Source organism: Ahaetulla prasina, chromosome 4 (genome assembly GCF_028640845.1).
Source record: "Ahaetulla prasina isolate Xishuangbanna chromosome 4, ASM2864084v1, whole genome shotgun sequence".
Taxonomy (NCBI): domain Eukaryota; kingdom Metazoa; phylum Chordata; class Lepidosauria; order Squamata; family Colubridae; genus Ahaetulla; species Ahaetulla prasina.
In genome coordinates this window covers 87,886,212-87,905,134 of record NC_080542.1, presented here as the reverse complement: position 1 = coordinate 87,905,134, position 18,923 = coordinate 87,886,212, and the positions used below count along the sequence as shown (strand labels likewise).

At 36.8% G+C, this 18,923-nt stretch overlaps 2 protein-coding genes across 3 annotated transcripts in view; one reads left to right on the top strand and one right to left on the bottom strand.

The window, feature by feature from the left end:
- LOC131198914 (uncharacterized) overlaps positions 1-18,923 on the top strand; it is a 165,593-nt gene that overhangs the window by 126,179 nt on the left and 20,491 nt on the right. The gene's annotated exons all lie outside the window — the stretch shown is intronic.
- The window catches only part of MRPL3 (mitochondrial ribosomal protein L3), a 65,300-nt gene that overhangs the window by 28,402 nt on the left and 17,975 nt on the right, over positions 1-18,923 (bottom strand). For both annotated transcript variants that reach the window (XR_009155189.1, XM_058184188.1), the window contains exon 6: positions 11,609-11,669. Coding sequence is in view for 1 of the 2 variants with exons in the window: in XM_058184188.1 (XP_058040171.1) it covers positions 11,609-11,669 (61 nt within the window). In the remaining variant the exon portion in view is untranslated. The remainder of the gene's footprint in view (positions 1-11,608; positions 11,670-18,923) is intronic.

Here is an 18,923-nt window from a genome sequence, read left to right as displayed (position 1 = left end):
CATTCACTTTGCTTGTCAGAAGGTTGCAAAAGATGTTTGCATGATTCTGGGATACTGCAATCGTCATAAATATGTACCAGTTGCCAAGCATCCAAATTTTGATCATATGACAATGAGGATGCCAGAACAGTCATAGGTCCAAAAAATGGTCAGTCACTTTTTTCAGTGCCATTATAACTTCGAACAGTCACTAAACAAATGACTCTAAATTGAGGATTACCTTATGGAATGATAGTACCAATAAACTCTTGGAAGACTGCAAGCAACATCTCAACAGAAAGAATTATAGTCATTGAGCTCTACTTTTTGAGTAGAAGTATATACAAGTGTTACTCTCAAAGGTCCTTTACAAAGGCAAGTGGACTTTGTTCTTTTCTTGAATATGTTTCACTTCTTTATGAGAAGCAAAACACTTTCAAGGAAAAAAACAAAGGAAGTCCACTTGCCTTTTGAAAAGCACTTTTGGGACAATCATGACCTGGATGACTAAGACTCTCCATTAACATACAACTCTTAGAGGTCACTGTCTCATTTTGACCTCACTAGACGTGTCCTGATGCCAGAATTGCTTTTGTCCAAACTTACAGGTAATGGTCTTACCCTGAAATAAATTGTTCGTTACATGTTTCATAGAACATCCATTTTAGAGTTGTGAAAGTCAGAGTAGGCCATTCATACATCACAATAGTATATTACTAGTGATGTCCATGAGATATTTCAATCCCAAATAGATTGTACACTTTATTCTTGAGCTTCTCAATGAATTAGAAGTATACCAGAGCAAAACAAACTTTGATTAGTGCTATAACCTCTTACAATTTTTTGCATCAAACAGAAAAAATGCACTTATAATTTTTGAGTTCGATTATTACAAAAAAATGGATCATAGAAAAAAGATGAGATTTTTTTTGTAATAATGCAGCAAGAGTTAACATTATAATTGTACTTGTATTTGCTGCAAAGGAAATAATAAGCTTCTTGTATTTCTTTTTGTAACTTGCCTCTTTGTTCTCTTTATTCTGTATTAGTTTGTTAGTTTTTAACATTATTTTTAATTTTTTAATGATGTATGTAAAAAACACAAAAGTAGGCAAACATTAACAAGAAGATATTCACATTCCCTTCTAGCTTCCAGTGTAATCATAACATGGATTTGTTTTAACCAATGACTTAAACAGATTTAAACCACTCCATCAACAACCAAAAAAGTCACATTCCCAGTCTCAATTATTTCAACAGTGAAATTAGGATCAGAAATGATTAAGACAATCTTATTTTAAAAATGTTTTTAAAAGTGTTATACTGGATATTAAGTTCTAAAATGTCAGTAACTACAATCTGAATATTGTTTCAGTTTTTCAGGGTTTTAGTTGTCTCTCCCAACTTTGTGTAATTTGCACAATTAATCATCGTTTTTTCTACCTTATTAGTTGTTAAATGAAAAATTTATATGATATGAATAGATTCCAGACTGTAACTAAAAATAAAATATTAATAAAAATGTTGGCCAAGTGACTCTACATCCATTCATGAAAAAACTGAATTGAGGAAGAGCTGACCTCTATCTTTTATGTACGTGTTACAGAACATTACCATCTATAATATGGATCTCATAAATTTTTAATATATTCTTTTAAAAAACATTTAGTTAAGCTAAAGGAGCTTAACATCAAGGAGCTAAGATGGAAAACAGGCAGCAATGGCTGTAAAGAGCTCTTCCAAAAGTAAACAAGTCTTTTTTTTCTTTTAAATATATATTTTATATATAAAATACTTATATATATATATTATATAAGTATTTTTATAATATTTTAAACTCACTTTTAAACTATTTTAACTTATACCGGACTTTTTACAAAAGCACATATAGTGTGGCTACTAATTTGTTTTAGATACATTTTAACTAAACTACAAGCCAGGATTTTTAAGAATGGGAAAAAAGAGAAAGAGACAGCACTCTGCAGTTCATCCAAGCCATTGAAGTAGCAGAAAATGGAAGATTATATTGCAAACAAACAGTCTTCTAGTAAGTAATTCATCTGCTGTCTCCTTATCAGGTAAATTTAATTTATGTGACTCACTGGAATGGGACTTACAAACCGAACTTGAAAGCAAACAGCATATAGAACTATCTTCCTCTCTCGCAAAAATGGCTCCATTCTTTGGAACTCAGCAGCAGCTTTCCTTGCACAGGAAGGGAATGTAATAAATTTAAAGGGGGGAAATGTAACAGATTTCCTCTCTAGACAATGTTTGCTTACAGCTCAAACTGTAAACTCAATCTGAAATTTTATCAACTGTCATAAATAAGATTGACTGCTTGAAAGAATCTTTTGCAAAGTTTATTAAGAGCTGTCCAAATACGGCAGAAGGACTTAGGAGGGCAACTAGTAATAGATATGGGATGGCTAATTCAGGAACTGAAACTAGAGAAGGCCCTTGTCTCCCTTCCAAAAGTGTGAAAATTCATAAAAAAAAACACTCAATCACATAAAGGCCTAAGAGATGACCAATATAACTACAGTCTGCAGACTAACCAGGTTACCTTGCAAATTTATGACAACAGAATGAATAGTGGGTGTTGGAATGATAGAAAAGTTATTAGGCTGTCTGTCAGGCGAGCCTCCGTTCAAAACTCAAGAAAGAAAACCCCCTACTCCATGTTTATAGAAAAAGGTACTTTTACTGAGTATGAACTGAATGCAACGAAAGAAAAGCAAGGTCTGAGGCAATAGGCGTGAAAATTAGATATTGAAAGCAATCCCAAATCCTCCCCCCAAGGAACCCAATCCAGTGTCCAATCCACATCTCCCCAAAGTGTCATGTGGGGCTCTTCTTCCGATGGGCTCCATCTCTCTGGCATGCCTGAATGGTTGACCTTGACAGCTATCAGTTCTTTTCACAGCTGCTTGCTGCTTGAAGCCTATGAGAAGTTTCATCCCTTTTCTTGAGACATCTCCACCAGCTCACTTCCCCCACATCCATATACCAGCTAAACCTCCCCCCTCCCATTACAATGGCAGCCGATAGCAAAAGCAAGCATCATAGGCAAAGCATTAAAGGCAGAGGCTGACTTTGTCCTTGAGCCAGCTGTTCCGCTGTGAATTCACTAGGATAGATCTACTATACACAGAATGGCTGCCTGAGCACCTTTTCATTATTTTCAATATGGGTCTTTTGCTCAGACAAAATGTGCCCACTTCTGAACCAGCCTCACCAAGAGGGAACTGTTGCTTTAAATCCATGCTGCAACAACCCTCATACTGATAAGCCTGAGGCTGCTGCAGCTGAATTGACTGATATACAAACTGTGTTACCCACAACTGCAGAAACTGCTGAGGATGTGCCAGAAGAAACACTGATTGACCTATTCAGTGCATTGCCGGAACCTGAGCAAGTTATTATTATTCAAAGATTGGATGATCTAAAAGAGGCTCTGACAACACCCCAATCTACAGCAAAGTCTCTATTTAATTTTGCTCCACCAATTGCTCAGCCTCGTGACAATATATTTACCCAACAATCTGCCTTTACCTCAATAGCAAAAAAAGGTAGTGTCACACAGACTGGACCCAGACTCTGAGAAACAGCTGAAAGACAAAATGCTGCATTATACTGTGCCCCCTAAGTGGATAAACGCTAAGGATAAAATCCAGCTTCACCCTCATTTGAGTCAGAAATTCCCTCAACATCTTCTGACAAGATCAATCCCCAGCTATGTCCCTCCAAAAATTGACATAAATCTACATGAGTTTTGGACATGGATTTTGCTGAGATAATTGCTAAAGGTGAAGATGCTCTGTTCCAGCCATCAGCTGGCTATCAAAGACAAGAGGCAGAGGCATGCCTCAGTGCCCCACACAAATGCAGAGGCTATCCTTAACGTTGATGATGTCCTCTTCAACTTGCAAAATATGCCAAATTCTGAGTTAAATGCATCAATTAACAAGCAGTACCCAGCATAGTTATCTTCCAACAAGCCCCTCTACTGAGAACTCGTACTGACAATGTGAAAAGCAGAGCAAGAAAAATATCTTAAAATATTATATCATGGAATGTAGCTGGATGGTACTGTTTTAGAGGCCTAAATTACTTTGATCCTCTGATAGATCAGGATATCACTTTGGTGCAAGAGACCATGGATGACCTCCTGCTAAATGGTTATCACTCGCATAAGCTAGAATCAAGGCCAGGTACAGGCACAGGAAGACTGAAGGGAGGGTTAGGTACTTTCATTTCTATTAACTTGAGAATAGAGCCCACGCTTATTGCCCCATTAAAACATATGGCTATGGCCCTTCTCCTCAAGATGGACTCAGTCCTATTTTTAATAATTAATATTTATATTCAGCCATCGTTAAGAAAAGCTGAAACCAATGCAATATGGATGGAATTGGAACACTATATTAGTAAACTCTATATCAGCAGTAGTCAACCTGATCCCTACCGCCTACTAAAGGCCGTTCCAGCTTTCATGGTGGGCGGTAGGGGTTTTGTACGATACTGAAGCACTTTCCTTTTAAAAAAATTTTATTGACTTTTTTTAAAAAATTCATAGCATTATTTAAAAACATTTTCATTAGGTTTTCATAAAATTCCCTGTGACAATTTAAATTTCTGAAAATATACTATTTGTATCGCCCCGCGCATAAGTTTAGTTCACATTATGTAAGTGAAACTAAATGGCACTATAGTGCGACTGCAAACAAAAGAGCCTCGTCCCAGAATAGCTTGCGCACTTCCCCCCACACCACCCAGCAGTAACAGACAAGCACGGCTGGTAGCCGGCGCCCCCCCCCCAAACCCAATCCACGATGTGCATGAGGCATACGCGGACGACGATACATGGAGCATTACTGTGGAACTGGTGGGCGGTTAGAAAATTTTACTACTAATAGAGATACAAAAGTGGGTGGTAGGTATAAAAAGGTTGACTACCCCTGCTCTACATTGACCATCCAAAAGCCAGTGTCTTACTAGGGAGAGACTTCAATGCTAGATTGGGACCAGATGATTACACAATATATATGAAATATCATCATTACCTACCATTGGAAGTTCCCATTCCAGCTCCTCCCTCACACGACTTTCTAAAGACAATACAGCAAATTTTGCTGGCCTCTGTCTTGCAAAGACAGTGAATAAACTCAACCTTTTAATAACCTTTTTATAATGGTTCTTGAAATGGTGACTATCCTGGTGAGATTATATTTATGGCAGGGTCCAAAACCAGCACAACTGATTATATCCTAACTTCTATGGACTTACTACATTACATAGAAAATTTTGAAGTCCTACCTTACCTGGAAAGCGATCATCTACCTTTGTGTATATACATGAAGCCCTTCATCAGGCAGATGCCCTTTGGGGACCAATTTATTCCTGCAATTTCTCCAGTAGGCCCAACAAGATGTTGGGTAAAATGGTCTCAACAACTTGACCAGAAGGTGAGGAGAGCCCTATCAGAGGACAATCTTCAAAAACTCCGTTCAGCCTGTATTACAGTCAACCCAGCCAATAAAGATTTACTAGAACTATATAAACCATTATATAGTACATGACCTATGAACTATACAACCATTACTAGTATATGACTGGAACTTCTCAGCTAAGAGGCCCTGTATTGCCTCCAAACCATGATTTGACAAGGATTGTGTAGAAGTCAAGAAAGCTCTCATCTTGGCTTACAAAATATACAAGAGAGAGACTGGAAATAAAGATTGGGAATAAAGTTTAAAACAAGTCTTAAACGTCTAATTACTCTCAAAAAACAATTTAAGCAACTGATTGCTCTTAAGAAAAGACACGACACAAGGTCCTCTTGAGAACAGCTTATTGGCAGCAAAGTAAAATAATTCTTCTCTATTCTGCCATCTAATAGCTAGTCACTCTGACAGAATTCATGCCCCACTAGATGCCCATATACCTCCTACAACCTGGGAACTTTACTTTCGGAGAATGTATGAAGACCCCTCCAGCAAGACTATAAGGCAGTGGTTCCCAACCTTTTCTTGTTTGAGGCACAACCTTTTCTTGTTTGAGGCACCCTTGGAAAGCCTTTCAAAAGTTCCCGGCACCCTTATAAGGAAATAGATATTTAAAATCTCCGTAGCTCAAAAGTTCCCGGCACCCTCAAAAGATCTCACGGCACCCCTTAGTGCCGCGGCACACTGGTTGGGAACCACTGCTATAAGGCAATGATGGCAAACCTTTTCAGCACAGAGTGCTAAAAAGGGAGCACACGTGTCTTGGCTGTAATCTGGAAGAGGAGCTACCAAGGGCGCATGCACATGCCTGAAAATGAACTTCCAGTTTCAGCTACTGAACCTCCAGTTTCAGCCAGCTACTCTTCTGGGTTTCTGGTACGCATGTGTGCGTAATGATCAGCTGGCCAGCACAGATGCTCACGCAGGAAAATGGAAGACCAGCTCTTCCAGTTTCTGGCACTGCCACATGCAAAAAGGCCAGCTGAACATTGCAAACGCTTGCGCACCAGAAACCCGGAAGAGGAACAGGTGATGCTGCACATGCCAAGTGACATGGCTCCACATGTCACTCAGGCACGCATGCCATAGGTTCACCATCATGGCTATAAGGTATACAATGAAGAATTTACCTGAATGGCCCTTAGTTTCAGAATCCGAAATCAAATCGCTCATTGGCCAACTCAGGACTGGGAAGGCCCCATGAGCTGACTTCATTTCTGCTGAATTATTAAAGGACAATTTGGAGTGATCTTGGTGGCGCTATTTATTTATATCAACTCCACTGGCTATGTCCCAGAAGATTGGGGATTGGCAGTTGTCCCAATTTTTAAAAAGGGAAAGAGACCAATAAGTTTGCTAAATATAATCAGCAAACTTTACACCAAACACTTCCAAGATAAATTAAAGGAGTGGCTGGATCTTGAAAACTTGATTGCTGAAAAGCAAGCAAGGTTTAGAGAGGGGCACCACAGACCAGTGCTTAGTTCATCGTCATCTGATTGAAAAATACATATCAAATAGATCTGTATCATTATACGCCAGTTTTATAGATCTCAAGGCAGCCTTTGATACCTATTGTGACCCAGGTTCCTGGACTTGGACTCCTGGACTCGGATGATTCAGAAAGTGAGGAAGAAGACCTGGCAAGGCCTGCTTCTCCTGGGCCCTCTCCCTCCCTGGCACCCACCCAAGGGGAGGAGGAGGGGCCGGCAAGGCCTGATTCCCCTGGCCTTCTTCTGATTTGGCAATGCCCCAAGAACAATTTTGGCTTGATGCAAGACTGCGCAGACGTGACCGGCGCATGCAGCAGAGGAGGCGTTGGGACAAAGTCAAGGAATGATGAGTCATGGAGTGACACGCACAGAGGCTATAAAAGCAGGAGGCAGAACTTCCTGGCTTTTTGTCTTGGACAAAGCAGTGAAATTGCGCGGGCAAACTGAGAAGAATCTGTTTGTGAGTGAATCATGCTTTATCTATAATTTTCTGATTATCTCCAGGGATTTTGGCAGGCGTGTGGGGAGACATCTCTGTGCCAGAAGGAATTTAGCCAAATGTAAATAAATTAGAAGAGGCCTTTGACTGACTCTTTGTTGGGAGTATTGGGGGAGGGAAACAGAACAAAACCGTTACCAGGACTAAGCTATGGGAGAAACTGGAAGATACCTCAATCAACCACAGGCTTCTTCATCTATTATGTGCCCTACATATTAAAACATCCCTCAAGGTGAGGTGTAATATTCATCCCACTCGAAGTCAGTTAAAATTCAAAAGGGGTGTATTTTGGCCCCCTTGCTTTTCAACTACTATATGAATGACATGGTAAAATGGCTAAACAAACCAAATTAACATCCCCCCAAAATAGGTGATCAAAGTATTGCCCTCCTGCTCTATGCAGATGATGCTGTGACCCTCTCCAGGATAACAGTAGGCCTTAAAAGCTCTTGTCCTGTATTGTAATTACAATAAACTGGACATAAATTATGAGAAACAAAGATCATGGTCTTTGCCAAAAGGCCAAAACTTTTTTCATGGTATCTAAATGGCCACAAAATAGAGCAGGTAATCACCTTCAAATATCTGGGGGTTGGTCATTCAGGCCAATGGTTCAAGAAAAGCACATGCAAAATATGCAGCTTCCTTGGGCCAAAGATCAGCAAACGCCATCGTTAAATTTTTATGCATAAAGGGAGGATACTATGTCCCTGCCTCAATTCAGTTTTTTCTGGCCAAATCACTAACACAGCATCTTTATGGGACCTTGCTCAGACCATCACCTTCATGTTTTACACCATTAGAAAAAGTTCAACCCAAATTCATTAGATCAACTCTCCAGATGCCGCATTGTGCCTCAAATTCACTTCTGCGCCTGGAGACAGGATTGACAAAGTCGAAGCAAGAATCTGTATAGAGCCCTTAAATCTCTGGCTAAACCTTAACTTCCTTCTGCAAGGTCAAGGCTGTTGAGTCCAACTTTGCCAAACCAGGCTTCTCCCTAGCTTCAATACTCAAGATGGACTACGACCTAGTAAGGCAAACCTTGCGACAAAGGGTGGAGGACATCGAGAGGCAGGTGGGACTTAGGGAAAGCTCTGCTGTTTCTGGCTCCAGATGACATTAGATGTGTTGTCACTCCTGCCAGCTATCTTAGTCAGTTGGTGTCAGCAAACCACTGGAAAGCATTTTTGCTCACAAGGTGCCATGCGCTTCTGTTGCCATCCTGTACGGCAAGTATAAAAGGATACCATTGACGGAGACTCTGTTCCTGAGGCTCAGGAGAGGTGTGGGTCACATGCTCCTTAGATGTTTCTTTTACACACAGAGATTAGGAAAAAATATATTCTACCAATAACTGCTAGGTATTCTGGCCATTCCGATACTACCTAACTTCAGTGGCTACTTAAGGATGAACGGTCCCTAACTTCAGCACAGGTGGCCAGATTCTGTGCAGCAGCACTGGGGTTTCATTGCAAATACGTGTCTTCTTCACCATAGTTATGTTATAGAACAAATGTGGCAAATCCTTTGCATTGCTTAGTCTTTTCCCTTTTAGCATTGAACCTACAATAGGCCACACAGTTTATGGATTGTAATTTTAGTATAGACCATGTATAATTGATAGACTGGATTTTATTATAGATTTCAGTTGTTATTTATTATTTTACACTAGAATTTTTAATTGTATATTTACTAAGCATTTTTTTTTGTTCTGGTCTCTGGTCTAAGACTGTAATAAACTGATTGATTGATTGATTGATTGATTGAGTGAATCCTAGCATCTATCTCTGCTTCAGGTCATGCTAAATTTTAGTTTTCCTGATATTCTCTAGATTTATATTGCCAAATATCTTCTGCTACCCTTTTTGTCTTATTGGAAATGTTTCCAATTTTGCTTTTAGTATCTCCTTTTTTAGAAACTCCCATCTATGGTCTGAGTTCATAAAAGGAAAAATAAAAGACAAATCCGTGGCAGCACAATCTGGGTGTTTGAGTCTGAAAATAGGATGTGTGTGTGCGCGCGTGCATTCCACATCAAGGTGGAATGCACGCGCGCACACACACATCCTATTAGGACACACATCCTAATCCCTGGAGCTTTTGAAGTTCATATCAATCTCTTGTAGAATTAGCAATGAAGATTGAAAACCTGAATTTTTCACAATATACCAATTCTGTATGAATCAATTAAATATGTTTTGTGAACAACAAGCTATTTTAAAGAAATATGTATATATATAAAAGAGAAATGTTTAGAGGAAGCCAAAACATGAAGCAACAACATTTATTCTTGGATTGTTGACCATATCTCTGTCAAGTTCAATCAAGCAATATAATCCCTGACAAAGAACTAAGTGTCCATTTCAGTATTTTTATCTAGATGCCCTTTTTTATAAAACAGCAAAGATGGGAATTATCCACATAGTTCACAAATAGTGCCTTTGATGGGATAAAATCGAAAAGCAATTTCAACACACAAATTGCACACATACAAGTGGCAGCACTCCTAGAACCATTTTTCTTTCTGTGTCTGCTTCAGGTTTTAACAACTTCTAAGAATACGGAAATGAAAAGCTTCAGCTCTTAATAGCTTGCAGATTGTTGGTTATTATTGTGGTACATACACTGCCTCTCTTATGGATCTTTTCAATGTAATACATTTATTGCATGGACATATTTTTCACATGATGAAAAATTAGGCAATGAAAAGTAATACATTCAGACCTTTTAGACACTTTTTCATCTTTATTCTCCTTATATTTGGAATAAGTCCTGCATTTACATGCTCTATTTCACTAGACATAATGTCCACATATTTCTTTACATGTGGAATTCTATTTTTCCATACTGAACATGAAACTAACTCTGATGTTAAAAAAAAAGTTAAATATATAATGCTTTGAATGACAATCTGCTTGAGCTTTTTCCATAATAAAATACCGTGCTTTTCCTAGTAAAGCTAAGGAATCTGAATAATTTATCTAACTAAGGAGGTCATCATTCTACTAGTTAGGTAACAGACAAAAAACTTACCCTAATGCTAATAAATACAGTGGTCCTCTTACTTTCTACCACTGGTAAGTTACAAAGATGAAAAAAAGAAATCAGATAATAAAGACAAAATTGAACAAATACAACAGGCTTAAACTTAGTGATACAATAAATATCTAATTCTTAGTTGTGTCATTTCAAAACAAAGGTACTGACTTATAAATCATACTATAGTGGTAGGGCATTTAAGTAAATTCTGTTGTTGTTTTTTAAACACAACAGAAACTAAAATCCCTATATATACATCTGGAGAAAGAACCAGAATGACAGCCAATTTGTTATAACAGTTGAAAGCATAGAAACTAAATGACTTTGGGTCAATTACTCTCTCAATCTTAGAAAAAGAGCAATGACAAACTAGTTCCCCCCCAAAAAATATTGCCAAGAAAATTGCAGAGACTTGCCCTTGTAGTTATTGGCAGTCAAGGTTGATTTGAATGACCACCGCCACCAAAACAGAAAGGCATAATCCTTCTCTTCTTGATACATGGATTTTTTTTGGTACCAATTTAGAATCAGTAATGTGTTCAAAGTAAAACAACCCAAAATGTATTTAGAAAATGTATTTCTAAAATCCGAAGTACCAAGATGGCAGGCAGGGGAATGGAAAAGAATTTTATGAATAAAGTATCAGCATAGTAGAAAAAAATGCTTTATAGATCAGACTTGTTAATTTTTAATTCTACTTATACTACAAAGTCTGTTTCAAAAACAAGAACCATTATTTGAAATAGTATTAATAAGCTATATAATGAGAGAAAGGAGATAAACCACCTTGCTTTATTTTTCAGTGCTGTAATTGAAGCTGCCTTACTCTACTGACAAACCATCCCAGAACTAATTCAGCACCATTTTGTCTTAGAGTAGAAAAAAAAAAGTGATTTCCAGCAGCAGATTTATTATAATATTTATAAAAACTCATTAGTGTATTTTATATACATTTTAATCAAATCAATTAGGAATGTTTGAAGAGCAACCTATCAATAGCTTAATTAAAAATAGAGGAGACTTCCAAGAAAAGCTAATTAAATTGTACTTAAAACTTTAGGACATTAAAAAATAGAGTTGGAACTGACGTTTTAGCAGTGACGTCCACGTACTGCCCTGGGCGGAAATGAGCTGCATATAGAGGTGTACCTTAAAGTAAATGAAGAGAGATTAAACAATTTAGGTTAAAAAAAAAAACACCACATAGGAAACCATTTATGTCTGGCTACAACTATGAAGATTAAGTAAGGAATCAGTCAAACTAATTGGTACTTAATATCTGCTGCAGCTAAACGCATCTATTACAATTTCTGCATTTTGAGAAAAATGTAAATTATCATGCTGTGTTATATAATGACATGACTACGTTCTAAATATTTTTTTTCAATAATGGGGTCCCCACTTTAAAGGTAGATGCAATTCTGACAAAGAATTACTTCTCATTTATTTATCTGCAATCTGATTATTCTACTTACAGTTTATAACTGTTTTCCTTCAGCACTAAAAGATATTATGTCATTTTCAAATAATAGAAAATACTTGTAGTTTGGGTTTTAGATTTTGGCAGTTTTGCTCTTCAAGCTTGTTTCAATTTAGTTTCTGAATGTTTCATTATCAGACTAGGTAACATCAGCAGCAGGATTTTCTTGTTCTATTCTCCTTAGCTTATAAATGTCTTGTGTGCCAGTGTGGTCAGTTGGTCATTTAATTGGTTGTTCATTTGGAACTATATTTAAATTCTGAGCAGCTGATAGGTTCTATTGTTGATTGGTCGTTTGAATGATCTGGTTTCTTATGTATTCATACGATGGATCTAGATCAATATATTTGTTAATTACGCCTTTGATAGAATACTAGGCTTCAATAAATGTAATCAGTTTTACATGTGAGGAAGAAAAAGAACAATGACTCCCCTTCCTAGATATTGACACGAGACAAAATAGTGGCAAATTAACAACCACGCACACAGACCAAATTCTAAATTTCACAAGCAACCACTCCTCTGCACACAAGAAGAGCTGCATACAGACCCTTTTCAGAGCCAAAACACATTGCATAGTTCACAAACCCATATTTACACTCAGAAAAAAGCTATCTAAAGCAAGGGTCAATAACCTTTCATACTTCAGGGACTACTAAATTCGTAATTTTAAATCCCGCGAACCACTAATATAGTATTTTTAAAAGATAAATAGTATTTTTTTTATTAAAGACTTTTACAAAGAATTTTTTCATTACATCCCAATCCCCTCCCCTCACCCACCTTCACCCATCCACCCCCGGACTTCCCAGAGCAAAATACAGGGTATAAGATCTAACAGACATAAGCTAGAATACACTAATTATCCATAAATTCCCATCCCTCCCCTATAACCTCAACTCTCCTTCTCCGTATTAAAGAAAAGGAAATGTTCATTCATAAGATATTTGATGTTTCTTCATCCAGTAATTGTTCTAAATGCAGTCAGTCCATCTTCTTCATTCCAGTATATTTTCTTGTGGGTATTCATTCAAGTACACTGAAATTTCCGCCACTTCCAACAAGTTCAGTACTTTTAACGTCCAATCTTTGATAATAAGCAAATATTCCATCTTCCAATGTTACACTAACATTAATCTATTAAATTTAAAATCAGTTTAATCCCTATTACCAATCCTTAATTATACCCAATAACATCATTTACTAAATAAACATTATCTTCTTCTAATTTTTTATATAATCAACCAAACTTTAAAATTTTATAAAATCTTCTCTCTTAACTTTTTAACTTATATAAAATTAACATTTAACCCATTTTTTTCTCCCCCTATATTTTCATCACAATAAATTACAAAATATTTTATAACCTTTATCATACAAACCTTAACCAATTCCATTTCTTTTTTAATTTTTTCCCAACACTTTATATCACCCAACATCAATTTTTGTCCAACATAACTAAATCTACCATATATAATAAAATAACATCAATATATCTCCCACATTTAACTTTTAAGATTAAAACAAGTACACCCCACATTTAAGATTAAAACAAGTACACCCCAATTTAATTTCCAAATACCATCCATAAAATATTTTATATATAAAAAAAATTTTCCTTGAATTTTATACTTATCTAATTAACTATTTACTAAAGGCAAATATAAAGTATCCTTTCTACTTTTTATATCCAAAAATTTTGCTTGTGATTTACCCTTTCCCATAAAAAGAAACTCTTTTCGTTTGAAATTGTTGCTTCTCTACTCCTTGTTCTTTACGTTTAGTAATTATAATCATTCTTTGCTCTTCCTCTGCTGCTTTCAACCTTTCTTCCTCCTTAGTCACAGCCTCTACTTTAGATTGTTATTTGCTTTGCTACCTTCTCACACTTTTTAACCACTTCTACTTCTCTTCCCATTTTAGCTTCAGCTGTGGTGGAGTTCCAGCCTTTAATACGTTAGTATAAAAATCTCTTGCTTTAAACACTGTATTAAGTCAATGTTTCTCTCCTGCATAGTTTATTGTTAATCCAGCTGGAACATCCCATCTAAACTGTATCTGACGATTTCTAAATTCATCCACCAAAAAAGCAAACTCTTTTCTATTTCTTAAAATTTTAAAGGGAATTTCTTCTAGCACTAGTACCTCTTGTCCTAATATTTGAGTTTTATTTTTATAAGAAGCTTGTAAAATCTCAGTCCTAATCTTCCTAGTTGTAAAATAAATCACTGCATCTCTTGGTAACTGTCTTTCTCTTGCAACCCATGAATTAACACGATAGATTTTTTTCAATTTGCGTTTTAAAATCTACAGGTTTCTGTCCAATCATCTGTGCAAAAGCCTCTGCAAAAACATCTTTTAAATTCTCTCACTTATTTTCTTTCAAACCTCTCACTCTCAATGCAGATTCCATTACTCTATATTGCAACAAAACCCGTTCTTCATCTGCAATCTCTACCTTGGTCTGAAGCTCCTCTATTTTATTTTTTAAGTCCAAATTAATTTGATTAACTTCTTCAACTCTCTCGTATATTCAAGAAAACTTTTAAATGCTGCCAGCGTATCTTCTTTTATATCTTCGTCCTGAACTGCAAGAGTGTCTAATTTTTATTACTTTCTCTTCAATTTCCTTAAACTTTTGGTCTATAGCAAAAATTCGAGCCTTTAGAAATTCCTTCAACTCTTCTTGTAATTTATATATTTGAACTAATGTGGCACCAGTTTCCTTAGAAACAGCAGGCTTTAATTGCATAAAAGCCATCTTATTTAAACTTTGTACTTTGTAACAAAGTCAAATCTGTTCATAAACTCCTTATTTGCGTTGGATAAATCAATTCTGTAGACCTTCAACTTTTCTCTTTAACATTTCTTCACATAAATATAAAATCCAGCAAGTTTAAACAGAGTTAAGGGCACTAATGATACTAACGAGAACTTCCTTGACTTTCACTTTCATGCCCTATTAAGCAGAGGTGCCATTTCCTTTCTCCTCAAATACCGTTCAAAGATCGAGTTGAGGTCTGGTGCTTACATCAGCCTGTCCTCCTGCCATTGCTCTATTTGCTTAAAGTAAATTAGGATTTAATCTTCATCTTGATAGCAGAGATGGTCCCGGCATTTTGTTCTGCATTAATAGATTAATGCAGAGGTATCCCGGATCTGGATCTTTTGCCAGCTTAAATAGGGAGCTCTCACCCTTCGAGCCCCTAGAATTTTTTCTGGGCCTCTCAGGGGGCTCTACCTCCACCTGGCAGGTCATCTTTCCCTTTTCTCCCGAGAGAAAGGTTTCCAAGTCGTCAGACAGCTGATGTACGCTGTCTGAACGACTTTAATGAGATCGCGGGGCTGACGGTCCAAAAGGACCGTCTCCAACGCCTACGGCGCCACCGGAAGTCCAAGATAAATAGTATTTAGCACAATATAAAAAAATGTTAATAATTTTTCTGCGGATTACCAAAATTTTCCCATGGACCATCAGTGGTTCGCAGACCACCAGTTGGTAACCACTGGTCTAAAGTCAAAGTCAAAATACAGAAGGAAAACAACAGCAACATAGTATAAAAAATCAATTGCAATGATTGTAACCAATTCTATTCTGTGGGACAAACAGAAAGGGTTCATTAACATAAACTAGCAGTTAAACAGCATGACCCAAAATCCCTAATTTCAAACCACATTCATAATGAACAATAGCAGTTTGATTGGGAAGGAACAAAAATCATTGGCCAGCTCCCGCCACACATGTGAATTTATTGAAGCCTTGTATTCTACCAAAGGAACTATTAACAAGCACATTTATCTAGAGACCAGACCATTCGAACAACCAATCTACAAGAGAACCAATTAGTGCTCACAATTAAAATATAGCTCCAAAGTCCAAATGATCAACCAATCAAACGACCAACTGACCACACTGGTACACTAGATCTTTACAAGCTAAGGAAAATAGGACAAGAAAATTCTGCTACTGATGTTACCTAGTCTGATAATAAAACGTTCAGAAACTAAATTGAAACAAGCTTGAAGAGCAAACCACTGCCAAAATTTTGTCATTTTTTTCAAAGATTCTTAGAAGCCATACCCAAGGTTTTTAAGGATCAGAGTCTATTAAAACTCTTCTTGTTGCCAATAGTCAGTGCCAACCTATTGCTTGGGGTTGGCACTGACTATTGACAAATTAGGGCTCTTCAAGCCCCTCCCAAAAAATATTGAGACCATTTTTAAAAGTTTTTTTTCCTTTCAACATAAGATTCCTGAAATACCTCTTACTTCCAACCAAAAAAGTGGTGTCATCAACAAATCTAAAGCTGGATCACAGTGGTTTTAATTGCTATTTCTATTTCTAATGTAGCATTTATCATCCTATACATTAAATAAATTAGGTGAAAGTACACAACCTTCATATACTTTCCCCAATTCTGAATCAATTATTTCATATTCCATTCTACTTGTTGCCCCCTGGTCATTGCACAAATATTTAATAGGAAAATGAAATGATTTTTAAAGACTATTCACAATTTGCTGGGATTTAATAAAACCTTTGCCTAATGAAAAATGAAAGATAAATGTGCCTCAACTTATAACTGTAATTGAGCACACCCATTACAGTTGCATGTCATGACAGGCATTAAGAAAATAACTTCACAGAGAGGGGGTGGGGCCAGCAAAGGCGGCACAGCGTGGATTCAGGGGCTCCTGAAGAACGCTGATATCCCAGCTGTTTAGGGGACTCCCCAGGGGGTCATAGCTGTCTTGTAGAGACACCGAAGAACGGGGCACAGGCTGGTGTGAACAGGGAAGCTGCAAATTCCCTGGAGCGTCGGTATTTGCTTTTGACCCAGCAGCGAAGGAAGACAGCCATTAGGAGCTGTCAAAAGCCGGAGCAGCCACATGGAAGGAGGAAAGAAAGAGAGCAAGGCGATCATCTGGGTGAGAAACGGAAGTCTTGAAAACAAGATTCTTTTTATATATTCATCTCTCAAACTTTAAAAAGTTTTTTGAGAAGTTATGGCAAAGGGGAGAAGGGAGGCAGAGAAATAAGACTACCTCCCACTTCCAGAACAGTGGCGGAAGAGCGGAAGCCAGAAATAAAAACTAATTAAAGACTAATCACAGTAAATTTAAAGCAAATTTAATGGATTGAAAACAGATTGGCCAAAGAGACTTTGTAGGGCTAATGAATCTTTAGGTATTGCTATTTAAAATTTAAATTTCGGCTTTGAAAGTTTAAAGTGGAAAGAAGAAAGACTTTTAAATAAGCAGCACTGCCAACTAGTAGCGATAGAGAAATTAAATGGGAGTATTGTATAGAAGATGAAAACAGAGCGACCTTGGACATTGCTTTGGAAAATGGCAAGAAGTTGTTGATAAGAAGTGGTTGTGTGATTTTGTAACAGGAGGAGGAGAAAAAGAAGACTGAAAGTTTTTGTAAACTATTTGTATATTAAGCTACTTGTTTTGCTTTTTGCTTTTTTCTCTCCCCTTCTCCTGTCAGAAGACTTTGGAATACTGATATTTTTTCCCCCCTGGCTTTCTCCTTTTGGATTATTTTTTTTCCCTTTTCTTCTGTGTGTGTGTGTGTGTGTGTGTGTGTGTGTGTGTGTGTGTGTGCGATTGGTATAATTTTTATTTTTACTTTTGGATTTTGTTTTTTCTCTTTTTTTTCCATTTTTCTCTATTTTTCTCTTTGCAATTTTTTCTTTTTGGAGAAGATAATTTATATTTTTTCTACATATACTGAGTGATTGGATACTTTGAAACCTTGAAATTCTGGAACTTTGAAACTGGTGAATTTTTATTTTTTTGTCTCAATTTGGCTTTTTCCTTTTTTCCCTTTCTTTTTCTTTTTTAATTCTTTTTTCTTTTGCTTCGGTTTTTTGGGTGGTTGTTGGTTAGCTTTGGATATTTTTAGATAAACGTGTGGATTAAGGTCTCAAGAACCTGAAGAGCTGGAGGATTTTGAGAGCAGTTTTGGAATTTGAACTTGGAATTTAAATAAAGAAATAGTTGAAACTCGAGAATTGAACTATTTGGATTACAAATGGAGTGTGGTGAGTTGAAGAGACAAGATTGATAAGGGAAAGAAAGCAACACAACATTTATCATCACCATCAATAACAACAAAGACAACAGAATCTACATTACAAGAGAAAATTAATATGGATTTTAAAAATATGTTACAGAACATATGTGAAGATCTTAAGAAAGGTCTAGAAAGAATGGAGGGAGAATTGAAAGAAGTTAAAGAGATAATAGGAAAAAAATGAACAACAATTGCAACTAGTGGAAGAAAAAGCAGAGGTAACGGAGAAAAAAGTGGAAGAGATGGATTGTAGACTCACAACCACCGATAAAAATCAGGAAAAAACAATTATAACCCTTGAAATGGACAAGGCTGACTATTATTTAAGATTTCAAAATATTGAGAGGAAAAGGGAGAAAATCTACCAGAGAAGATAGCAGAGATATTAGCAGTAGTGATGGAAGAAAGTAAATAAACTTTATAATGCCTTGGTAAGGCCACACTTGGAATATTGCATCCAGTTTTGGTCTCCACGATGTAAAAAAGATGTTGAGTCTCTAGAAAGAGTGCAGAGAAGAGCAACAAAGATGATTAGAGGACTGGAGGCTAAAACATATGAAGAACGGTTGCAGGAACTGGGTATGTCTAGTTTAATAAAAAGAAGGACTAGGGGAGACATGATAGCTGTTCCAAGGGGTTGCCACAAAGAAGAGGGAGTCGGGCTGTTCTCCAAAGCACCTGAGGGTAGAACAAGAAGCAATGGATGGAAACTGATCAAAGAAAGAAGCAACTTAGAACTAAGGAGAAATTTCCTGACAGTTAGAACAATTAATAAGTGGAACAACTTTCCTCCAGAAGTTGTGAATGCTCCAACACTGGAAATTTTTAAGAAAATGTTGGA